A 21201-nucleotide genomic window follows, 5' to 3' on the forward strand; every position below is an offset into this window, starting at 1 on the left:
TAATTTACGAAAAATATCATTGAAACCTATTAATCAATAACAAGTAGCGTTTACTATTTTACTTTTTTACAATTGTCCCATCACACAAACGTTGAATTTGGAAGAGTATATTATTATTATAAATCCATTATTCATTATTGACGGTTAAGGGTGGTACACACTATTGGGTATGACCGAGTAGTGATTCAATTCCACTACGCTGAGAAGTATATTTGAAGGTTGAGAGCGAACGGATAGAATCATCTTATAATATTACAAAGGAAATGAGTAGTTATATAGAATGTGATAGTATCTCCCCTTTCCTTTTTTTTCTTTTCCTTTTCAAAGAAAACCAACCAATTTAGCTGAAATAATTCTTTCCTCGAATATCTAATAAATTAAAGATTATAGGGTGACTATAGAATAAACAATAGATACTTATATAAGAAGTGGAAGCTAGGTATCCCAAATAGCTACGGTACGCCACTATTACCCTTTTATTGAAGAAATGTATAGAGCCTGCAAAGCACAAAAATTTGGGATAAATTAACAGAATATTTATTAACATTAACCTTAGAATAATTTCTTAATGAATTAGAACTAAAATTAGGATTAAGAGTAAAAGTTAAAATTAATAGTAATTAATGATTATATATGATGGGTAGTACCGAGGGAATATCCCTATGGAAAGCTAGGCAAATAATTTGTAAGTGATCATCATTGAACTTGAATGGTAGTATAATTCAAACTAATTGATTGTTTTAATGTACAGCGTTATGCACACTGAATATACGCCATAAGCCACATGGCAAGCGTTTATTGGATTTTCATTGTAGTATAGCGAATAATAGTGAACGTGGGATACGAATATAATCAATTATTACTTTAATGACGATCACAGTACGCATCAATTGAATCAAAGGGTACCTTGGGCCAGTACAAGAATAGCCAAATAAGAAAATCTTATGTAAATGGACGTTTGGAAGACCTATAGAGTACACATATTCATGCTTATGCTGTATCTAATCTGTATAGACAGATATTGGAAAAATTATAGAAAGCAACGTAAACGTTTCTGCTTAAAAACCGAGCTCGCGTCTTGTGAAAGAAGATCAGATAATTGTTATGCTGACCATAGATCAGTGAGAGATTAAAAAGTATAGTCCAAGAGCTGGCTGCAATAAATAAAGTCAACTGCATGTCATTTGTCCTATGGCTGAATTAAGTCACAATATATCATGTAGAATGCAAATATTGTAGAATGAAAGGATAACCCTAAAAAATACGCCCATCATATTTAAAAAGAGAAAGCCTAATAAACATTATATAATCATTGAATGTGTTAACTCATATATATATACCATAGTATTTATGCTGAATTGTGGTTTAATATATTAGGTTGTGAGAAGAAAATTTGAAAATCAGTTGAAGAAATGTGAACACATGAACTAACCTTCATTATCTTTCAGGATATATATAACCGAAAACTGTATTGTTACATGGATGTGCATGGATGAGTCAGCCCATAAGAATGCATACAGTCCATACATAAGAAGAGGGGGTGACAACTAGAGATCTATTAACGACTGGTTAAAATGTTTTCTCTTACAGCAAAAACGATTTCAATTTATTTTGATTTTCTTGAGTTAGTCGATTCAATTGTGTTATAAGGAAAACAAGAATAAACTCTTCCCTGCCATTGCATAAATGTGGAATTTACAGATAGTTGTACGAAAGCATTTTTTGTGTGTAAAATATGATATGCAATCCCTATGTTTAGGTGGTACTGATTTTATTTTGAAAACAAAGTTTTGGAGACAATCCCAATGCTATTAAAAATTCAACCATATGAGTACTACGCCTATATGACACAATTGAAGAGACATACTCCTATGTATCTTAGAATAGATACTTTATTGAATATAAATTTTCATTAAAAATGACTGGCTATCAAATTATGATTTTAAAAGGTAATTTCATTAAAAAGAATATAGAATAAATGTCAATTGCATCTTGAATTATTTGAAATGACCAAGAATTAAGATTAAATTTTGCTGATTTTGTTTAATTTCAATTAATGAAATTAAATTAAAATTTACTTAGTGATTATAATATTAAATTTTCAAACTTTCTGTTTGTAAACTTCAATGCTAAAAATTGTGGAATTTGCTATCTTGATTTGCCTTAGTTTGTTGCTTAAAGAACAATAACGAATGTAAAAATAAAAATAAACTATCTTGGAATTTAATTGATATTAATAGCCAATCATTCTCAAAATACGAAGGTCATCACAATGCTACAAAAAAGTCTATAGAGATAATAAAAAACTATATGTCAGTTAAAAACGACAATACGTACTTACCTTTAGAGAACGCAAAATGATTATTATTTTACTTTGCTTGTCTTAATTTTGGCAGAACTTATATCACTTTTAATGTTAATTTACAAGAATATACCTGTTATGCATATACAAATACGAAAATATTCGCCTACGCTCACATGCATGTAGAAATTTTGCACACATTTTGTTTCTTGTTTTCGAATTCATTTCAGATGCCTTATGCTCACAAAGTAATACACTCTGACTGTTAAGAACGGAAATATCTCAACTGCAAAGCCACGGAAGTAGCATTGACCTTCCTATTCTGAGTCCTGATAACACTATCTGCTAAGCTATAGACTGCCGTAATGATGCATTCGTTACTAAAATCTTTTTGTTTTTCAGCTAAAAATATCTTATTGGGAATCGAACCTAGTTCTTGTCGATGGCTTGATGTAAACGTCCGATGTTGATGACGCGATGACTCGATATGGACTTCCATCTATTGCAATTCAGGAACCAAACATTAAAGCTAAATTATTATGTATGTTGCAAGTACAGTGAAACTTGCTTAAACCGGAACTTGAATAAGACGGAAATCTGTGTATAGCGGACATTTTTCAAAGTCCCGGCAGCTCTTATGGGAATTCCTTTACAAATAGTTTCTGTAAAACGGAATCTTCCGTAACGCGGAAACGGAAAGCAAAAATAGTACCAGGGAACCTTTGAAGCTTGCATAAAACGGAATTTCTTTTTCGCAGTGGAAGGCTGCAACAGGTTACCTTTCATCTCTCTTGTGTGTGTCTTATTTGGGGGTGAAGAGACCAATATGGAATGCCACTTACTAGAACAAGTAAACCCTCCTCCATTAGTTCGTGCCTTTAAATAATGTATCACAAAATACCGCTAGAGATTTGACCTCGTTTTCTTATGACGATCTTTTGCTGTTCGGAAGCACTGAAGCAGATGATTGACAGTTATTGTTCATGTATCATTTTTTCTATCTGCATTTGCTTTCAATCCTCCACCTGTGAACTTCACCTGGTCTTAAAATAATGCTGGAGTCCATAAGTCTTTGTGTTGGCGGCTCTTCAAAAATCTGAGAATCTTCATTTACAGCTGGTGCTTGTTCACGGTTCACTAAATTTGCCCCAAGCAAATGCATTTCGAGCATAATGACAGAAAGTTGTTATCAAAAGCAGAACTAGAAAGGGAGTGGAGCGAGAGACAAGTATATTTCTACAGTGTTCTGAGTTTGTGTTCAATATCGTGTTTTTCTTCTGTGGTTAAAACAAGCTGTTTTTTTTTTATAGTGTTTATATTTTAGCCGTACAAACAATGGCTAAAATACACGTGACTCTCACCTTGGATGATAAAGTACAAATCATTGAATCCAAGGAAAAGGACAAAATTTCGGTTAAAGAAATCATGTACCGTTTTAAGTGCGGAAAAACACAAATTTATGATACACTTAAAAACTAGGACAAAATTTTGAAGTGCTGGATGGAAGGGAATGGCAAAGCGAAGCGGATAGGAAAAATACCGGGCAACGAGAAAAATACCTGGCAAGGAACTGGTATGGGAGTGGTTTGTAAGTGCCAGATCGAAAAACTTGCCAATTTCTGGTCCTATCTTACAAGCTCGGGAAAGTTGATTTTAAAGCATCGTCGGGGTCGTTGGACAGTTTTAAGTCTAGGCATAATGTTGTGTGGAGAGAAGTTTGTGGTGAGTCAAAAGGTGTCGATCCGAAAGCAATTGAAGAGTGGATCCCCAAAGTGCGTAAACTGACACAAAACTATGAACCAAAAGACATTTGTAATTGTGATGAAACTGGTCTGTTCTTTCGGGCACTTCCGAGCAAGTCGTTGGCATTGCGTGGGGAGAAATGTACAGGGGGGGATGTCGAAGGAAAGACTCACTGTGTTTTTATGCGCGAACATGACACAAGAAATGGAAAAGCCTCTTGTGATTGGGAAATCTGCAAAACCTCGTTGCTTTAAAAATTTAAATGTTAAATGTCTGCCAGTTGTGTGGCGAAACAACAACAGTGCTTGGATGACAAGTACCATTATGGAAGAATGGTTAAATTCTTTTAATGCGAAGATGAAGAAAGAAAATCGTCATGTTCTGTTATTCTTGGACAATGCCCCATGCCATCCTCATATAAAATTGTCCAATGTTACTATAGCTTGGGTTCCTGCGAATACTATAAGTGTGTCACAACCTATGGACCAAGGTGTAATTTTCACCTTTAAAAGTCACTACAGGCGATTGGTGCTGGAATCTCTAGTAAGTAACATGTCATCAAGCAATTCTGCAAGCCAGTTAGTGAAATCGGTGTATGTACTTGATGCTGTAAATTGGATTGCTGATTCTGCTAAAAGAATTAGAAAGGAAACCATAGCTAAATGTTTTATGAAAGCTGGGTTTACTGAAAATTCTTCTTCTGAAAGTTCTGACATACGAGAAATAATGGAGACTGCTGAAGCTGTTAAACTCTTGTGTCAACAAAATGAACAACCGGATGACGGAACAGCTTACATTTCAAGTGATCAAGATATAGCAACTTATTCTACGATTGAATCGGCTACGGATCTCTTGCATGGACCTGAAACTGAAAAAGAAAAAGACGACGATGTCACCAAAATTGAAGAAATCAGAGAACCTAAAATTGGTTCTTTAAGAGAAGCTCTTCATTATGTTGAAGACCTCATTGAATTTGCGGCTGACTCAAATTATTCAGACCTTCTAGAACCATTCTATTCTGCCAGGGAAATGTTACAAAAAAAAGTCCTGTCACAAAGAAAACAACTTACCTTGAAAGAAATGTGAAAAAAATGTGAATAAGCATGGGGGGGAGTGATGTTGGTAAACTGCAACTAAAAATAGTTTGTGTAACTTTCTAAACTGTATCTTGAGTTTCAGTAATTTTCTTGCATCTATTTGAAGTGTTAACATCATTTGAAGTGTTTTAGTGCTGTGAGAATATTAAGTGTTGTGTGTCCTGAAAACTACAAAAATACAGAATATTTTGCGTGCCTTGTGTGGGGGGGGGGGGAAGTGTGTGTGTGTGTGCAGAGTATGAAAGACCGCATTTTGGAGTTTCAGAGCAAATATAAAGGTAAACTATAAAACCATTTCCATCTTTCTTATTTTTGTATCTATTTATTTTCAGATTTGTATAAAACGGAAATCTGTCCAAAACGGAAACAAAACCTGGACCCGTCGCTTTCCGCTTTATACAAGTTTCACTGTATGTGAACAAATTACTTAAATAAGTTAAACTGAACAGGAAAAAATATCTTCTAGAGAAAGATTGCAGTAATCTACTTGAAAATATGTTGCGTGATGTAAAATGAATATTTATTAAGTTCACTATCTGTTGCACATTACTGTCTATCATTTGAGGTACAGAAATGAGCTCTTGTGTAAATTTTTATTGGTTAGACTAATGAATATAATTTGTATATCTATAAAAAAATTAATTACACAAAATTAAATTTACGCTATAACTGTAACTATATTTTGGTTTGAATAGTATGCATCTCGCGTAAGGTATTGTTAGTTGATTTCATTCTAATGCTTACGAGGAGAGCCTTCAGCTCAATTGTTTTAAATTAATTCGGATTAACTGAGTATATTCCAAAAAGGAAAATAAGGAAATTTGGTTTTATCAATTACAAAACAAAAAGGTAGTTTCAAATGTGATTTTGTATTAAGAAACATCGCAAAAACATATTATTCCTGAAATAATGTCTTACAGTATTAAGATTGAAATCGAACTTTGGAGGTCATGACATAATTAAATAATAATTTAGGAAAGCATAAATACTAAATGATATATATAATGGTTAGGTTATTAAGAAAGTAACTAAATATGCTGGCATCAGTACCGTTAAAAATAAATGTATATAATATGTATAACAATTATTGAATGAAAGGAAAATAATCCATGAATACACTTTGGTCTAGTAATTAATTTATGTAAAGTTGAAATTTTGTCCTTTCAGTAACTGAAATCGAATGTAGTGTTGATGAATAAGTAAATAATAAGATGGGATACCAGGAGGTGTATCTGTAAACACTAAATAACTGATACTAGCATATCTCATGTTTCGTATTCGTAAGGAAATCGGATATAATCATAATTTAATCAGCGTTGACCATTTGTGTTCCAACATAGATTGTGTGCGGATCAAACTTATAGTGCGACATGATCTTTAAAAATATCTCTGTCTTAGGTAATTTGAATGGTCATAACTAGAAAAATGCAAGTTCAAAATTAATTTGATGAATATCACTACAAGATAAATAACCATCCGAATTCGCTTACGAACTAACTAAACTCGTTTATGTGAGGATGATTATTTCACTATTAAATAATTCGTTCAGAATAAGTTCAAAAAAGCTGTAAAGAAAATACTTTTTGGCATTAATGTTAATGATTTCAGTATCTTATCCATTGTCAGTTATTGTTTTTCGTTTTCTTTTAATATTTTGTTTGTTTTTATTTCATTTTAATAAATAATCATTAATAATAATTTGCATTTGTTCTGTTATGTTCTGTTCTCTCTAAGCCTTGAAGACCTGAGGTAAATAAATTTTCTTTGAAACATCTCCGACCTGAGATTTCTCGGGTTCGTGACTCTTGGTATTGTTCGGGTTTATGATGGTAGTCACGTATTTTACCCCGGACAACCTAAAATATCGTTTCAGACGTAATGATGAAAACAATAGATTTCATATAATAGAAGAACGCAGAAGACAATACAGAAGATACAATATGGAGGGTACAATGTTAAGATTCCACCTAGCCCCCGTGTTTGCAGATGAAAATCCTTTTGCTGCAATTGAAACAAGTCTACGGGGTTTAATAGATTATTTGCTACGTGATGTGGACCAGCATGATTACGTACGAATAACTGAATTCTTGAAACCAGAACTAACATACTTAGGACATGTCATTACACCTAACGGAGTAAAAACAGATCCAAGACTAGTGGAGAAAGTTCAGAACTTTCCTGTTCCTCAAAATAAGAAACAAATTAAGGAATTTCTAGGACTTACTGGATATTATAGGAAATTTCTAAAAGACTACAGTAAAATTGCTTTACCCTTTACGTCCTTATTAAAAGAAAACGTCCAGTTTTCTTGGGGAGTCAAACAATAGGTTGCATTTGATTCTCTTAAAGAGAAGTTGACAACTCCTCCAATTTTGAAGTATCCTGATTTTAAAAAGCCTTTTATAATCACATGGGATTCTTCGGCATTTGCCTGCGGATCTATTCTCTCGAAGGGTGAAAAAAACAAAGATCTTCCAATTGCGTATGCTAGAAGAGTTTTCAATAAAGCAGAGAGATCGTATTCAGCGACTGAACGGGAATTAGCGGCTCTAGTGTGGGCTAGCAAAGTTTTTAGACCATACATTTACGGAACAAAAGTAACTTTTCTCACAGATTGGAAGCCACTAACGTGGGTTTTTAGAGTACAAAATCCGACATCTAGACTTCTGAAATGGAGAATACTTATAAAGGAATATAAGTACAAAACTGTGTATAAGAAAGGAAGCTTAAATACAAATTCTTACGCCCTGTTACGAATGTATTCTTTAGACGTTATTGAAGAAGAGGACAGGGTATCAAATTTGATTCACAACAGAAAGAAAAAGCTGAAGCTTTAGGCTTAGAAACGAAAAACAAAATTTTAGAAGAGTTTCATACTCAAATTCCAAAATCTTTCAGTTTCACGTCCCACGGTTATGCCGGTTAGGCTAAAGGAGACGGTGATTATGAGAAATGAATGAAATGGTGGAATGAAGAAAGTGGGAGGAAACGGGAGAACCCCGAGAAAACCCACGCACACGGTGTATGTCCACCACAAAGTTCACTTGGCGGGAGCAGGGTTTGAACTACTCAAATTCTAGGTGGACATATAGGAATGAATAGGTGCTACGAAAAGATTAGGAAGTACCTTTCCTTAAATAATATTGACATTAAAGAATGGCCAAAACTGAAGAAAGATGTTGAAGATTACATAAAAGGGTGTCAAAAGAATAGGAACACAGCAAACGGTACAAATGAAGACGGTAATAACTGACACTCCCAGTACAATTTTTGAAAAGGTCTCTTTAGATTTAGTTGGGTCTCTTCCAGAAACCTTAGAACACAGAAACTAATATTTATTGACTGTACAAGATAACCTTTCAAAATTTTTTATTGCAATTCCCATCCCTTCTCAAGATGCTGATAAAACCAGCAAAGCCTTTGTCGAAAATGTAGTGCTAAAATTTGGCATTTCACACAGTATATTGCCCGATTGCAGAAGTAATTTCTTAAGTGATGTCTTCACGCGTATTTGTAAATTGCTACAAATGGAAAAACTGCATACTACCCCATACCATCCGGCATCGAATGGTGGTATAGAAAATTCCATCAGTCTTTAAAATTTTTCTTGCGATGTTATGTAGCAGAAAATCGGAATAATTGGGACGAATTAGCATCATATGCTACTTTCTGTTATAATACCACTCCTCATAGTTCCACTCAATACACTCCCTTCGAATTGTTATTCGGGAAACCTTTAAATGTACCAGGTGTATTACAAAGAAAACCTTCTGAAGTTGTATACAATTACGATGGCTACGTAACACATTTGAAACACAAATTGCAGGAAAGCACGGTTTAGCTAGAGCAAACCTCATTGACAAAAAGGAGAAAAGTAAAGAATATTATGATAGAAACGAAAACGAATGCATTTTTCAGAAAGGAGATAAAGTGTTATTATATGATGAGTCAGTCCGTCGCGGCAGATCAAAGAAACTTGACAGTCTGTGGCGCGGACCATATGATATAATTCGTACAAAAGGTGTAAACTGTACCCTAAAGGTTGGCAAACAAGAAATGACTGTGCATGCCAATAGATTAAAGATGTATTATTAAGTAACTCGAATCCTTCATGTTATTTTGTATAAAAAAGGAAGGAAAGTAAAAGAATGTTTCTATATTTACAGGTTGTTCAAAAATGATAGGAGTTAAAGCTATCCTACTGGTTTCTCTTATAAGTAGTAGTCTAGAGTTTGGAGCACGCATAAAGAAATTTGAAAATATTGCAGGTATTCATTATGACTCCTTAGGAGAGGTTCAGTTATATAATACTCACTGGCAATTGGTCTCTTACGCTAACTTAACTAAGCTAGATATAAGCTTTTGTAACTTGGAAACTTACGTAGATAGGATACAAAATATGTGTAGATACTCAGTGGTGAAATAAAATAAAACAAGTTGTGCTACAGTGGTCGTAAATCAAGTTTTGACTAAGGTATCTGATATCAAAGAGGTTAAGGAAATAATAAAAGAAGTAACAAAAGTTTCTTCGCAAGAACGTAGAAGAAAACGAGGGTTAATAGATGGTTTTGGTCACCTTGCTAAATTTCTATTTGGCACCTTGGACGATGAAGATGCCAATTATTACACTCAAAAAATCAATAAATTAGAAAAAGAACAATTAGATTTCTTGAAAGTGAGTAAAGAGCAGATGACTGTTGTTAAATCTACCCTACAAGGTATTAATAACACTCTTCACACAGTAGAGACTAACGAAAATATTTTGAGTCATGGTTTAGAGCAAATAACTAAAGAGATATCAAAAAGAGAGAGACATTTAAACGAAGCATTTTTGGATTTAAATTTAAAGTATACAATAAATGAACATATCGCTAAAGTTGAAAGGTATTTAAGAGATCTAAAGGATCAGTATGAAATTGTTATGCAAGCAATTTTAAATGCACAGAAATGTGTATTACAGCCTCACATAATCACTCCTTGTCAAATAATCCAACACTGAAAGGCTAGTCAAGGTGACCTCCATAGTGCGTTATCTTTACCAATTGGGAAAAGTACTAGGAATAGTTACTTGTTGTTGAAAATAATAAACTTAGATGTGTTTATCAATAGTGGAATATTAGCCTATGTAATTCGTCTCCCTTTGACAGACTCCATTCGTTATCTAGTATATAAATTAACTCCTTTCCTTACTAAAATAAAGGATACCACAAATAAATTTGTTTTTAATCAACATGAAAAACCTTACCTTTTGGTTGATTCAATTAAACAATTTTACGCAAAAATGACTGACATTGAGTATAATAAATGCAAGATTCTTAAACAAGATTGGTTTTTGTGTAAACAAACGTGTCAGATATTATCTAGCGATATAAATCAAGAGTGTGAAATGAAATTATTACAATATGTTCATTATCTTCCCATGGATTGTAATAAACATGTGATACAAATCGACCATTGTATATTCGTAAATTTAAATAACAATGAGTGGATGTTTGCTGCTCCACAGGAAGAGAAGATGACAATATTATGTAATGAACTTGAACCTTATGATTTAATTGTGACGAATTTATTCATCTAGATAATAATTGTAAAGCTTATGGTTTAAAGACGATCCTCGAAACACAAATGTGGTATGAAGGCAATGTTACAGGTAAAGACTTTACTCCGAAACTAAATCTTACTGATAATTGTTGTGAAATATTAAATTCTCATATATACCTAGAAGATATGCAAATTAACCTACCTCCTCAGCATGTACTTAATTCAGTAATTGACTTAAAGGTAGCAAGCCATAAAATTCAGAAAGTAGAAAAGAAAATAGATGATGAACAATGGAAACTACGTCATTCTGAAAAGATCATCTCTCTTGGTTTTCATATTTTGGTACAGTTCTGATAGCTCTAATATTAATATTTTGTTGTTGTTGCCGATGTAAATGTTTCCGCTTTTTCAAAAGGTATTTTGATGGTGATAGCTGTTGTAAACAAATATGCGTTAAACCTTTTATTATTACCAAAATATATCAAAAACAAGATACCACTGATCCAGTAGTCATATCAAGAATTGCTGAGCAGCTTACTGAGATTACAGATGAGTTACAGGTAGCTGTCCCATCTAAGAAAAGTCCTAATCTACGTAAGGAAAGGTAAAAAAATATTTTTAATGTTTCATATCAGACTGTGAATTTTCAGTATCCAAATTCGCAATTTGATATGAAAATTCAAAAAAGGAGGGAGGTGTTCTATGAACATATATTTACTGTTATTTTTTCTTATTTTGTTTATCACCTTTTATGCACCTCCCCTCTTAGCAGTACTTCCCTGGAATGTCACTGTATATATTGTATAAAAAGGTTCGGGGTTCGATTATAAGTTAGTGTATTTTATAGTTGTTACATTAATTTTGAAGTCAATGTTAATATTGTATAAAAGACGAATCTTTATTCTTTAAGCCATTAATAATGTGCCAGCCAAGAACAACAGGATGTAGGGTCACTGAAGGGTCACACATATGTGATGATAGTGTATGTACTTTCAAAAAGTCACTTTTGTAATTGTTTCTTTTCAAGGAAGTATGATAATGTACGCGCGTGTACATCACGCAGTGAGAGCATGGATTACTAAGTCCAACTTCAAAGTATGTATGATAGGTCTCCACGTGCGTCCACGGGTCGACCTAAACCTTTGTGCTTACGATAGTTTTATATACTAGTTGCTATACAAGGTTTGGCACATTCCGGGGAAGAACGCTCGTATTATTATTATTCGCTCTGCGGTCTGTATCTCGGATTATAACATCTTGGTTTATAGTAACTTGGCTTATAACATCTTGTCTTATAACATCTATCTTAGTAACAAGCATCTTGGTACTTAATATATCGTATACTCTTGTATTTCACCGTATCTGGTGATTCTATTTTCTACCTAAAGTGGAACTTTAATAATTTTACTGAACGGACAGTCAGTAACATTTTATAGTTGTTTGTTTTGGAACTTGTAAACTTTTATTTTGCTTATTAACTTCAATAAACTATTCACGCCTACTAAAAGGAAATCCTTTTTTCTTTGAAGAAAAAGAAGAACCTGCGCGAGACGAAAACGTCAATCGTACAACACTGTTTCTTTGTTTTGCGACGTTGATGTTGGAAATTGAGTTAATTATTCGTTTCGAAATAGACAAACCATCTTTACTAACAGTGTGATCTAAAACATCTAATGAAAAATATTCTAATTTTGTTTTTTTCTTGGGAAAGCTTTAAACCAATTTCTTTTATTCTTTGAAGCAACATACGAGTTAACTGCACAATTTCATCAAAACGATCACTAGACCAAAAATAATCGTCAACATAGGCAAATATTTTATCTTGTGGACGACCTTCTAAGGTGAGTTTCACTAATCTGTTCATACCAATAGTAGATGTCTTAACCCCCTATGGCAGAAAATTAAAATGGTACATTCCAAGATTTGGGATCGAAAAAGCTGTAATAGGTTTTGATTCTTCAGTGAGGGGAATATTAAAGAATGCTCCAAAAACATCGCTGGAACATAGATATTTACGTCCTGCCAAATTAGTTAAAATATCCTGTATAGGAGGAACGGAAAAACTGTCGGGAACCATTTTTTATATATATATCCCGCATCTTCTATAAATCGATACTGTCCATCCTTCTTTTTAACAAGCATTACCGGAGAATTATACGGACTAATACTAGGCTCAATGATCTTACTTTTCAATAAAGTATCTACTTGTTGTTTTATATCATCCCGTAGATGAAATGATATCGAAAATTGGGGTCGATTTCCTGGGATATTGCCTACTAATTCAATTTTATGCTTATATCCCTTAGCACAAACATAATCAAATTCATTCCAAGAAAAACTAGAATAAAATTCCTCTACTAAATCATATAATTGCTGTTGTTGATGTGGCAACAATTCAGGGTTAACATTTACTCGATATTTATTATAACCTTCAAGAAAAGATTTCGTAAGGTAAACCATACAGTTATTGGCAGGGTGACAGTTATTGGCCATTTCACGAACTAAATCCTGTATTAGGCACACCTGTTTTTTTTTTCTGACTCACCATTATTGCAAAGGAAAGAGCAATCCTTTACTTGTGTGTTGGGTTTGTGTTGGTGAACTGAGTTGGTCACGTGAGAATATATGGTGGCTTGCATGTAGATGTCTTGTAATTCTTATAGATTTTTAAGGAAATCTTTCTAGTTTCTTAAGATCCTATCTTATGCATTGAGCCTAATAATGTATTAGTTTGGCATTTTTGAGATTGTAAACATATAACTTGACAAAATTATTTAAAAATAGCTGACATTTTGATTGCCACAACGTCAACAATGGGGTGGCTAATTACTCGACCATTAAATTTTCTTCTTTGACAATAATTAGCCACCCTGGTCAATAACTACATTTTCTATGTATTGAATTCTAACTTGCTTTTTCTGTCGAAAAATAGTCGTTATATTTAAACTTTTCATCTGTAAAAATTTTACGTTCCTACGATGTTCGGTTACAGCCGGGGTGGCTAATAACTATCTTCTGCATGGCTAATAACTATCGCCTTCCCTTTTTGAATAACATATTGCATTTAAGCCAACTAACCGATATTTTTATTTTATTTGGCAGATTACACAATGCCAAAACAACCATCATATTCACCACAAGCATTACACATATTCGCCACAGAAATAACAGAACGAACGGGCGAGGGAGTCACAATAGCAAGTTCATGTGTAAGTGAAGAGAATAGAAGAAAATGGTTCAAAGTCATTTCCGAATATATCCATGAGAAAAATATAGAAGATGTCCTGAAAGATCCCTCAAGAGTTTTAAATGGCGATGAAACAGGTTTCCAAATATGTCCAAAAACAGGTAAAGTCCTTGCTGAGAAAGGTGCTAAAAATGTATACAATGTAGAACAAGGCTCGCCAAAAGAACAAATCACTGTTCTTCACACGTTTGCTGCTGATGGATCTTCCTGTCCTCCTCTAGTTGTTTATCCTTATAAAAGAATTCCTGAAAAGATTACTACATCAGTTCCATCTACTTGGGGTGTAACACGAAGTGACAACGAGTGGATGACAGCACAAGTGTTCTATGAATATGTAGGCAATGTTCTTCATCCATTTCTCGTCCAACAAAAAGTAACATTTTCAGTAATTCTTTTCCTGGATGGGCACAAGACTCACCTAACTTATCAACTGAGCGTATTATGTAACCAACTACATATAGAGGTCATAGCACTGTATCCGAACGCCACCATAATTTTACAGCCAGCTGATGTAGGAGTGTTTCAACCCATCAAGATAGCGTGGCGTAAGTCAGTACGGAAGTGGAAAACTAATCATCCCCATGAAGCACTCACCAAAGTGTCATTTGCATCTGTCTTACAAGATGTTATCGATTCTTCGCTAAAACCAGAAAACTTAAAGAATGGCTTTAGAGCGTGTGGCGTTTGCCCCTTCGATCCAGACGCTATAGACTACTCCAAATGTCTTGGTAAATCGATCGAAAAAATGCTCCCGCAACCACAAAGCTGGAAAGATGAAGATAAGCCTACGTCATCTTATTCATCGTTCTCAGATATCGTTGGAGAAGACAGAATGAATGAATTTGAAAGAATGGACTAAGATGGTTACCACGGTGGTTATGGATCCGACTTGTTTGCCTTGTTTCGTTTGTGGCTTTATTTCAACAAAACAGATCAAAACATGGAAGCACATAATCCTTCCACATGTGTACCGAAAGAAGCACAAAGTGATTCGAATGAAACAAGCCCTAGGCAGGATGAAACTTGCAATTGTAATAGTCCACACGACTTGGATGAAGATATTATGATAACAATAAGTGGTGAACCAAGGCAGTCTCCTGTTCCATCGGGTTCTGTTAATAGGCATACATCAACTTCTGGTTTAGGTAGTATCCTTCTATGGCTAGAAACTCCCAAAAGAAAAGGCAAAACAAACACTGAACGGTTTCCTTACGCTATAACATCAAAACAATATCAGGAAATACTTGAAAATAAGCGGTTGTCTAAAAAGAAGAAACAAGAAGATAATGATGGGAAGAAAAGAATACGCAACGATGCGAAGAAAAGTAAATATGATAAAATACCACAGAAAAAGTTTAAGAAAGGTTTGTTTCAAAGTAGTGGCAAGAGTAAAGTTGAAGAAAATTGCTTTACATGCAAACGTAATGTACACGATAAAGAAGTGATTAAGGGTGATCAGTGTCGAAATTTGTACCACGTAACATGCATTCCGAAAGCTCACACAATTCACATTCCGGATCCAAGTGATGGCGACGGTTTTTTTTGTCAGAATTGTTTCCATCCAGACGACACAAGTAGTTCATATGAATTGAATGATGAAGATTCTACCGATATGGAAGATCTTATAAATATTGTTTCAAATTCAAACAAGAATAATTGCATGTAGGATAGGCCTACAAGTCGGCTGTCTTTTCTAAATGTCAGTGAACTATATGATTTTATTACATTTCTACACATTCTAGTTACACATAAAGTCAAATAAAAAAGTTCTAGTTACGACTATTATTTTTGCTTCAGAACATCGTACCAACAATTGTATTTATAGTTGTACTTCTTAGTAGTCTTATAGTAAACGTTGTATTTTATGAATATAAAAGTAGTAATTAATTTTAGGTCGCAATTGGCACGTGGCCAATAACTGTCTTGATAGTGGCCAATTACTTTAAAGAGTGGCCAATAACTGTAACTTTTCGTAAATGTTCATTTAATTTTAGTTTTTGTACACCATTTATGCAGCTTCCTAGTGCATTTATAGCCTATTGCATTAAGAATTAAACACAGTTTCCAAAAAGGTATATTATTTTCTTTTATGCCAAATAGTCAAATTTTGACATAATTTTAAAATAAAAAATTTGCTTAAGTGGCCAATAACTATATGGTTTACCCTATCTACTGCATTGACTTGATGAACCTTATTGTTAGTGCTACTTTGTTTCTTGAAGTTGGTATCACTGATAACATATTCGGCAGAACCCAAAACAACATTTTTTTCAAGTAAAGTTTACTTTTGGTAGGATTAACTACAGAAATTACAGGATGAATTTCGTCTACAACAGATTTACGCACAAAACTTTTTGCCTCCGTATCTACTAACTCATTGGGAACTAATAAATTGCGAGTTCCTGCAAGATCATTTCCTTTTTTTAATGTAACTTGAATACTTGAATTTGGAGGTAAAACAAGAGAGCGAGCTACTAAGAACTGAGGTTTATATAATTTCCCTATATGGTTAGAAATTTTATCAAAAGGTACGTATGGCGGCAATTCAACTCTTGGAGGAATACCAAATCTAACAAAACTAAATGAATTCTTATTGTGATCAACCATTGCAAGCTGATTTTTCAAGAAATCTTGGCCAATTATGTAATTATACGGAAAATCTGTATACACTCTAAAAGGATGCGTAAAATACTGCCCTTCTAATTTAAATTTCACTAAAGAGATCTAATCACTTTCTTGAGAATTTCCCGAGACGCCACGAATAAAAGTCGTTCTTTTGAGTATTTTATACTTATTACTTAAAGTATTACCAGTAATTTTGCTGACAGTGCTGCCTGAATTCAATAGAAATAAATGCGGCTTATTATCTATGTATGCTTTAACATGAGGCAAATCAGCTTCATATTGAATAGCCGCATAATAACGCTTACTTTTTCTAACATTATTACACATATTATTGTGTACTTTATTCCTATTATTCGATTTAACATTCTCATTTACATTTACTGCATTGACAGAAGCAGGAGGCAACGAATGGGAGAAGGATGCATGAATGGGATTTCTTTGCTCCAAACGCGAATGCTCATAAGATTGTATACACACAGATTTTCCTTTGTGTGCGTGAGAAACTTTTGCTAGCGCAGTTCGTTGCACCAGATCTTGTAACTGGACTTTGATACCGTCTAACTGAGCTATCAATGTATTTTTTTCTTAAGGCTGACTTACAAATTCCTTTTCGTTCTGAATATTAACATCTAAAGTATTTTTTTTGCTGTATAGCATTATTACTAACAGGATGTATATTGTATTGATTTGTTATTGCCAAGGACGTCGATAGCTGACTATGCATATTGACAAGAAAATTAACTCTTTCCTCTAAACGTAAGGACTTTGCTAACTCAATAACAGTCTTATAAGATTTTCTTACGAATACAGAATAGAATGAAGGCAATAATCCATCGATTATCAAGTCAATTTGCTCGGTCACTGGCATCTTCGGATCGTACTCTAGTATAAATTTCCACTTATAAAAAATGTAATCTAAGACAGATTTAGAAACTGACTGTTCCCTATTTTTCATGTCTTGCTCTAAAACTTGGGAAACTATGTTATCATCATAAGCCTCTATTAATTTCTTCTTAATCTGTACATACATGAGATTGTTATATTCTGCAGTTGATTCTAAAGCTAAGAGAAAAGCACGAGCCACATTTTCTAAACAATACGGCAACAACTGACGTTTCTGTACATCACGTAGGATATGAAGGACAGAAAAATTCTTAAAATTTCTAAAAAATGACTGAACTGACTCGTTCAATTTGCCAGAAAATCTGGGAGGTTCTACTAAACGATCTAAGGCAGAAGATATAGCACTAGTATTCTCTATTATATATATTTTTAAATCACACTTATAATAAATATCTTACACTACTATATAGTAGTATATAGTAGTATATATATATATATATATATAAATATATATATATATATATATATATATATATATATATATATATAAATATATATATATATATATATATATATATATATATATATATATATATCTTACACTACTAGATATATCCAACACCAAAATGTAAATAACACTTCATATATACTAACAGAAAGAAAACCAAATATAATGACTTGGCAAAATTTTCTCTTCTCACCCATTTAATCATTCAACTACGAAACATTAAAACAAAAATTACTCTAACAAAGCAAATGTATAAACGTATCGAGGGTGGGCGGATGGCCTAAAAATAACTCTACTCAATTTCTCTCAGAGAAAAAAAACTATAAATTACACTGTACAAATTACTCAAATTTTGAGATCGTAATAAAGGCGTAAGTCTCACAGCATCTCCATCATGTGCCGCTGCTGTGCCATCAGTTGTAGGTCAGAATAATCTCTAAAGATACTCATAGAATAATGTAAAAATAGGGGATGAAACTGATGCACAACACGGTACTTAACAATTAATTTATGATTGAATTTAAATGAAATTCAAATATTTCAATTTTGAAGATGACTAGTATGGAAAAGGCGAGAGAGAAATAGGTTATGATTGAAAGATAAAGGGTGAGCACTAGCCTGATAAATCCATCGAGACTGGCGTCGTCCTGGTCATCTAGAACGACGAGGGGTTTGCCGTGAAGGAACCTGGATGTTCTGGTAACAGCCAAGAACTGGAATTCAATCATGCTGGACTGCTAGGGGCGTCGAGTCTCTCGTCTTCATGCGTTTCCAATGATGTTTTCCCACATCTCCATTCCACTACTCTGCTAACAAACTTAAAGGTGTCTGTGGCGATGAACCGACTGAATGGTACTCTTGACTTAAGGAGTCGGTCGTCCTCCAATGGTGGGATCCCTTTGTCTCCGAAGATCCTGCACCATCTCAACTTCGTGACGAATACCCCTTGTTATTGTGTTCCTCGTAGTTTTGTCCAGCTCAAGAATGATGACCTAAGAGTCCAATGAATTGGGAAGTATCAGGCTGTGCTTGAAGGTGTGCGGAAAGGAAAGAAGGAAGCTAGTCGAATTTATTAACAAAAATGTGTTTACAACAGATGTCTAAAAATGTACAGTTCTAATCAAAGTTTACTTTCAATAAGTTTTCAAGACTTCATGTTTCTTTATATCCAATGCACAGTTACTTCACAGTATTATAAAACTAAAATGTTAATCTAAGTTAATTGTGCTTCGTAATTTACACAACAACTATTTTTTTTTACCTATTCCATACTCTAGATTTAATGTGTAGTGCCTGACAGTAAAACAAGAGCAAATTATAGAAAAATGCGATTGCTATAAGTATTTGAGACATGAATTTAAAAATATATACAGTTTATCTATGTAAGTGATACGTTATTAAGAGTAATCATGCTGTTAACTTGTGTTAAAACTTTATGAATTTTGTCATTGTGTCCATTAAGCCATATACCGCATTATTTTCATAACGCAAAATTAAGATAGCTGCGATGAGCACCTTAACTTTTGGAGAACAACATGTGTACAAGTTAATCTCTTAATCTTATCCTCGTTCAAATTATTTATCACTTTAGGAATGAATTTTATGTATCATGAAATGCGATTCGACTCTTTAGAAAGTGAGACTCAATCGCGCTAGTTGGGTGGAATGGGGTACCCCTCCTTTTTCCCGCTATAGTGGTGCAGCGTTGCGGAAGCAACAGGAAACTAAAAGTTGAATCCCTTTCAGCGTGTGGAGCAAGCAGCGTCACTGTTGGAGAGGGCATGTGGTACGTGCGAATCGTTTGAGTGTTGTCGTCATGTTTCCTTACGCCTGTTGCAACATCAACAATAATAAAACTCAAGATAAGTCATATAAGAATGCACAGGATGCTGAAGCCTTAACTACAGTTTCAGAGTATCATAGGTGCTGTACGTTTTCGTGACTATAGTCAGTGAATTTGGGGTTTATTTCACATAAAGCTATACACTACAACTGTAATTACATTATGCAAAACTTGTAATTTACTTTTGTATTTTAAATATTTTTTATTTTAATTGTAATAAAGAAACATGATAGAATTTTTTGCTTCAACTATTTACCGCCACCTGCTCTAGGTTAGGACATCTAATGTTACATAAAGGCAGTGTTGTAATACCAGGGTAAGATTCTTGTTGCATGCTATCATTTGAGACTCACTGTCCCTAAGTGAGACTTCTTGTATTTTTCTCATACCTCCGAACTAGCGGGCCAATAACAGAATCTAACTTCCCAGGTTTAAATCCAAGTATGTTCTTAATTACCGAACTTGATGAGCTGGATGGACGAGAAGGGCAAGCTGTTGCTAAAAGCTGTTGCTAATATCCGTATAGTGGAAGGTTATCTACGGAGTTTTGTTCTAAGCGGAATAGTATAAAGTCTCATAATTCGGATACATATTATGTAGTATCTATCACACGTAGAACCAAAACACAATTTAAAGAAACACGTAAACACACCTACATACAACACACACACACACACACACACACAACAGCAACAACAATCACAACAACAATAGGAACAACACAATACTACAAAGCATTCTTCTTGTAACAGATTTGGTGGAGGCTACTTCTGAGTACAGAACTACGTTTTTGATAACTTAATATAACTCTGTAAAGTTCAAGTATGAGTAGCACTATTTAAACCACACTGAGAGCACTCTTAGGGTGATATTTAACAACATTTACAGCTAAAAAGCACTTTTACATCATGTTTGTACATCAATTATGGATATTGCACATGGCTATCATTCCTAAACATATTTTATTACATATGCAACTTAAAAGTATTTTACACAGATAATTTAGTCAAGTATATCATTATTGCATCTGAGTTATAAAATAACATACATTCTAAACTTAAAACTAACTATATACACACACTTTATTTAATTCTTCTTTTCTCTGTTTTACTTCTTTTTTTCCTCTTGTACTCGTATTTCATTTCTTTAAATTTTGTTATTAATTCTTCTTTATCCTTATAATGTCCCAATCTAGAGTACGTATCCTATATTCTTGTACGTATTCTTGTACGTAGGTGCCTAATGTTAAGCCATAATATACCAAAATTTTAAGAAATTGAATTCTTTCACCATCCGTTATATTGAATATCTATTGGTTAGCGAATTTACGAAAATTAATAAAAAATGGAATGTATCCCATTTTGGAGAGTTTAGGAACGTATGATAAACCATACACTGGGCATTCGCGTATTATTTCATACATTATATATATGATTAATCATAATGGGATAA

The 21201-nt window shown here is 33.7% G+C and overlaps 1 protein-coding gene across 1 annotated transcript; it reads left to right on the forward strand.

Moving 5' to 3' along the window:
• Positions 1-13793: 13793 nt before the first annotated feature.
• On the forward strand, positions 13794-14789 carry LOC145682801 (uncharacterized). The gene has a single exon (XM_081754173.1). It carries the CDS (start codon positions 13794-13796, stop codon positions 14787-14789), a length of 996 nt encoding a protein of 331 aa, XP_081610299.1.
• The last annotated feature ends 6412 nt before the right edge of the window (positions 14790-21201 follow it).

Source organism: Thermobia domestica, chromosome 4, assembly GCF_964235325.1.
Source record: "Thermobia domestica chromosome 4, izTheDome1.hap1.1, whole genome shotgun sequence".
Lineage (NCBI taxonomy): Eukaryota > Metazoa > Arthropoda > Insecta > Zygentoma > Lepismatidae > Thermobia > Thermobia domestica.

Bases quoted from the DNA above. Each gene is read 5' to 3' on its own strand.
- LOC145682801 (XM_081754173.1), top strand. From the start codon at position 13,794: ATGCCAAAACAACCATCATATTCACCACAAGCATTACACATATTCGCC.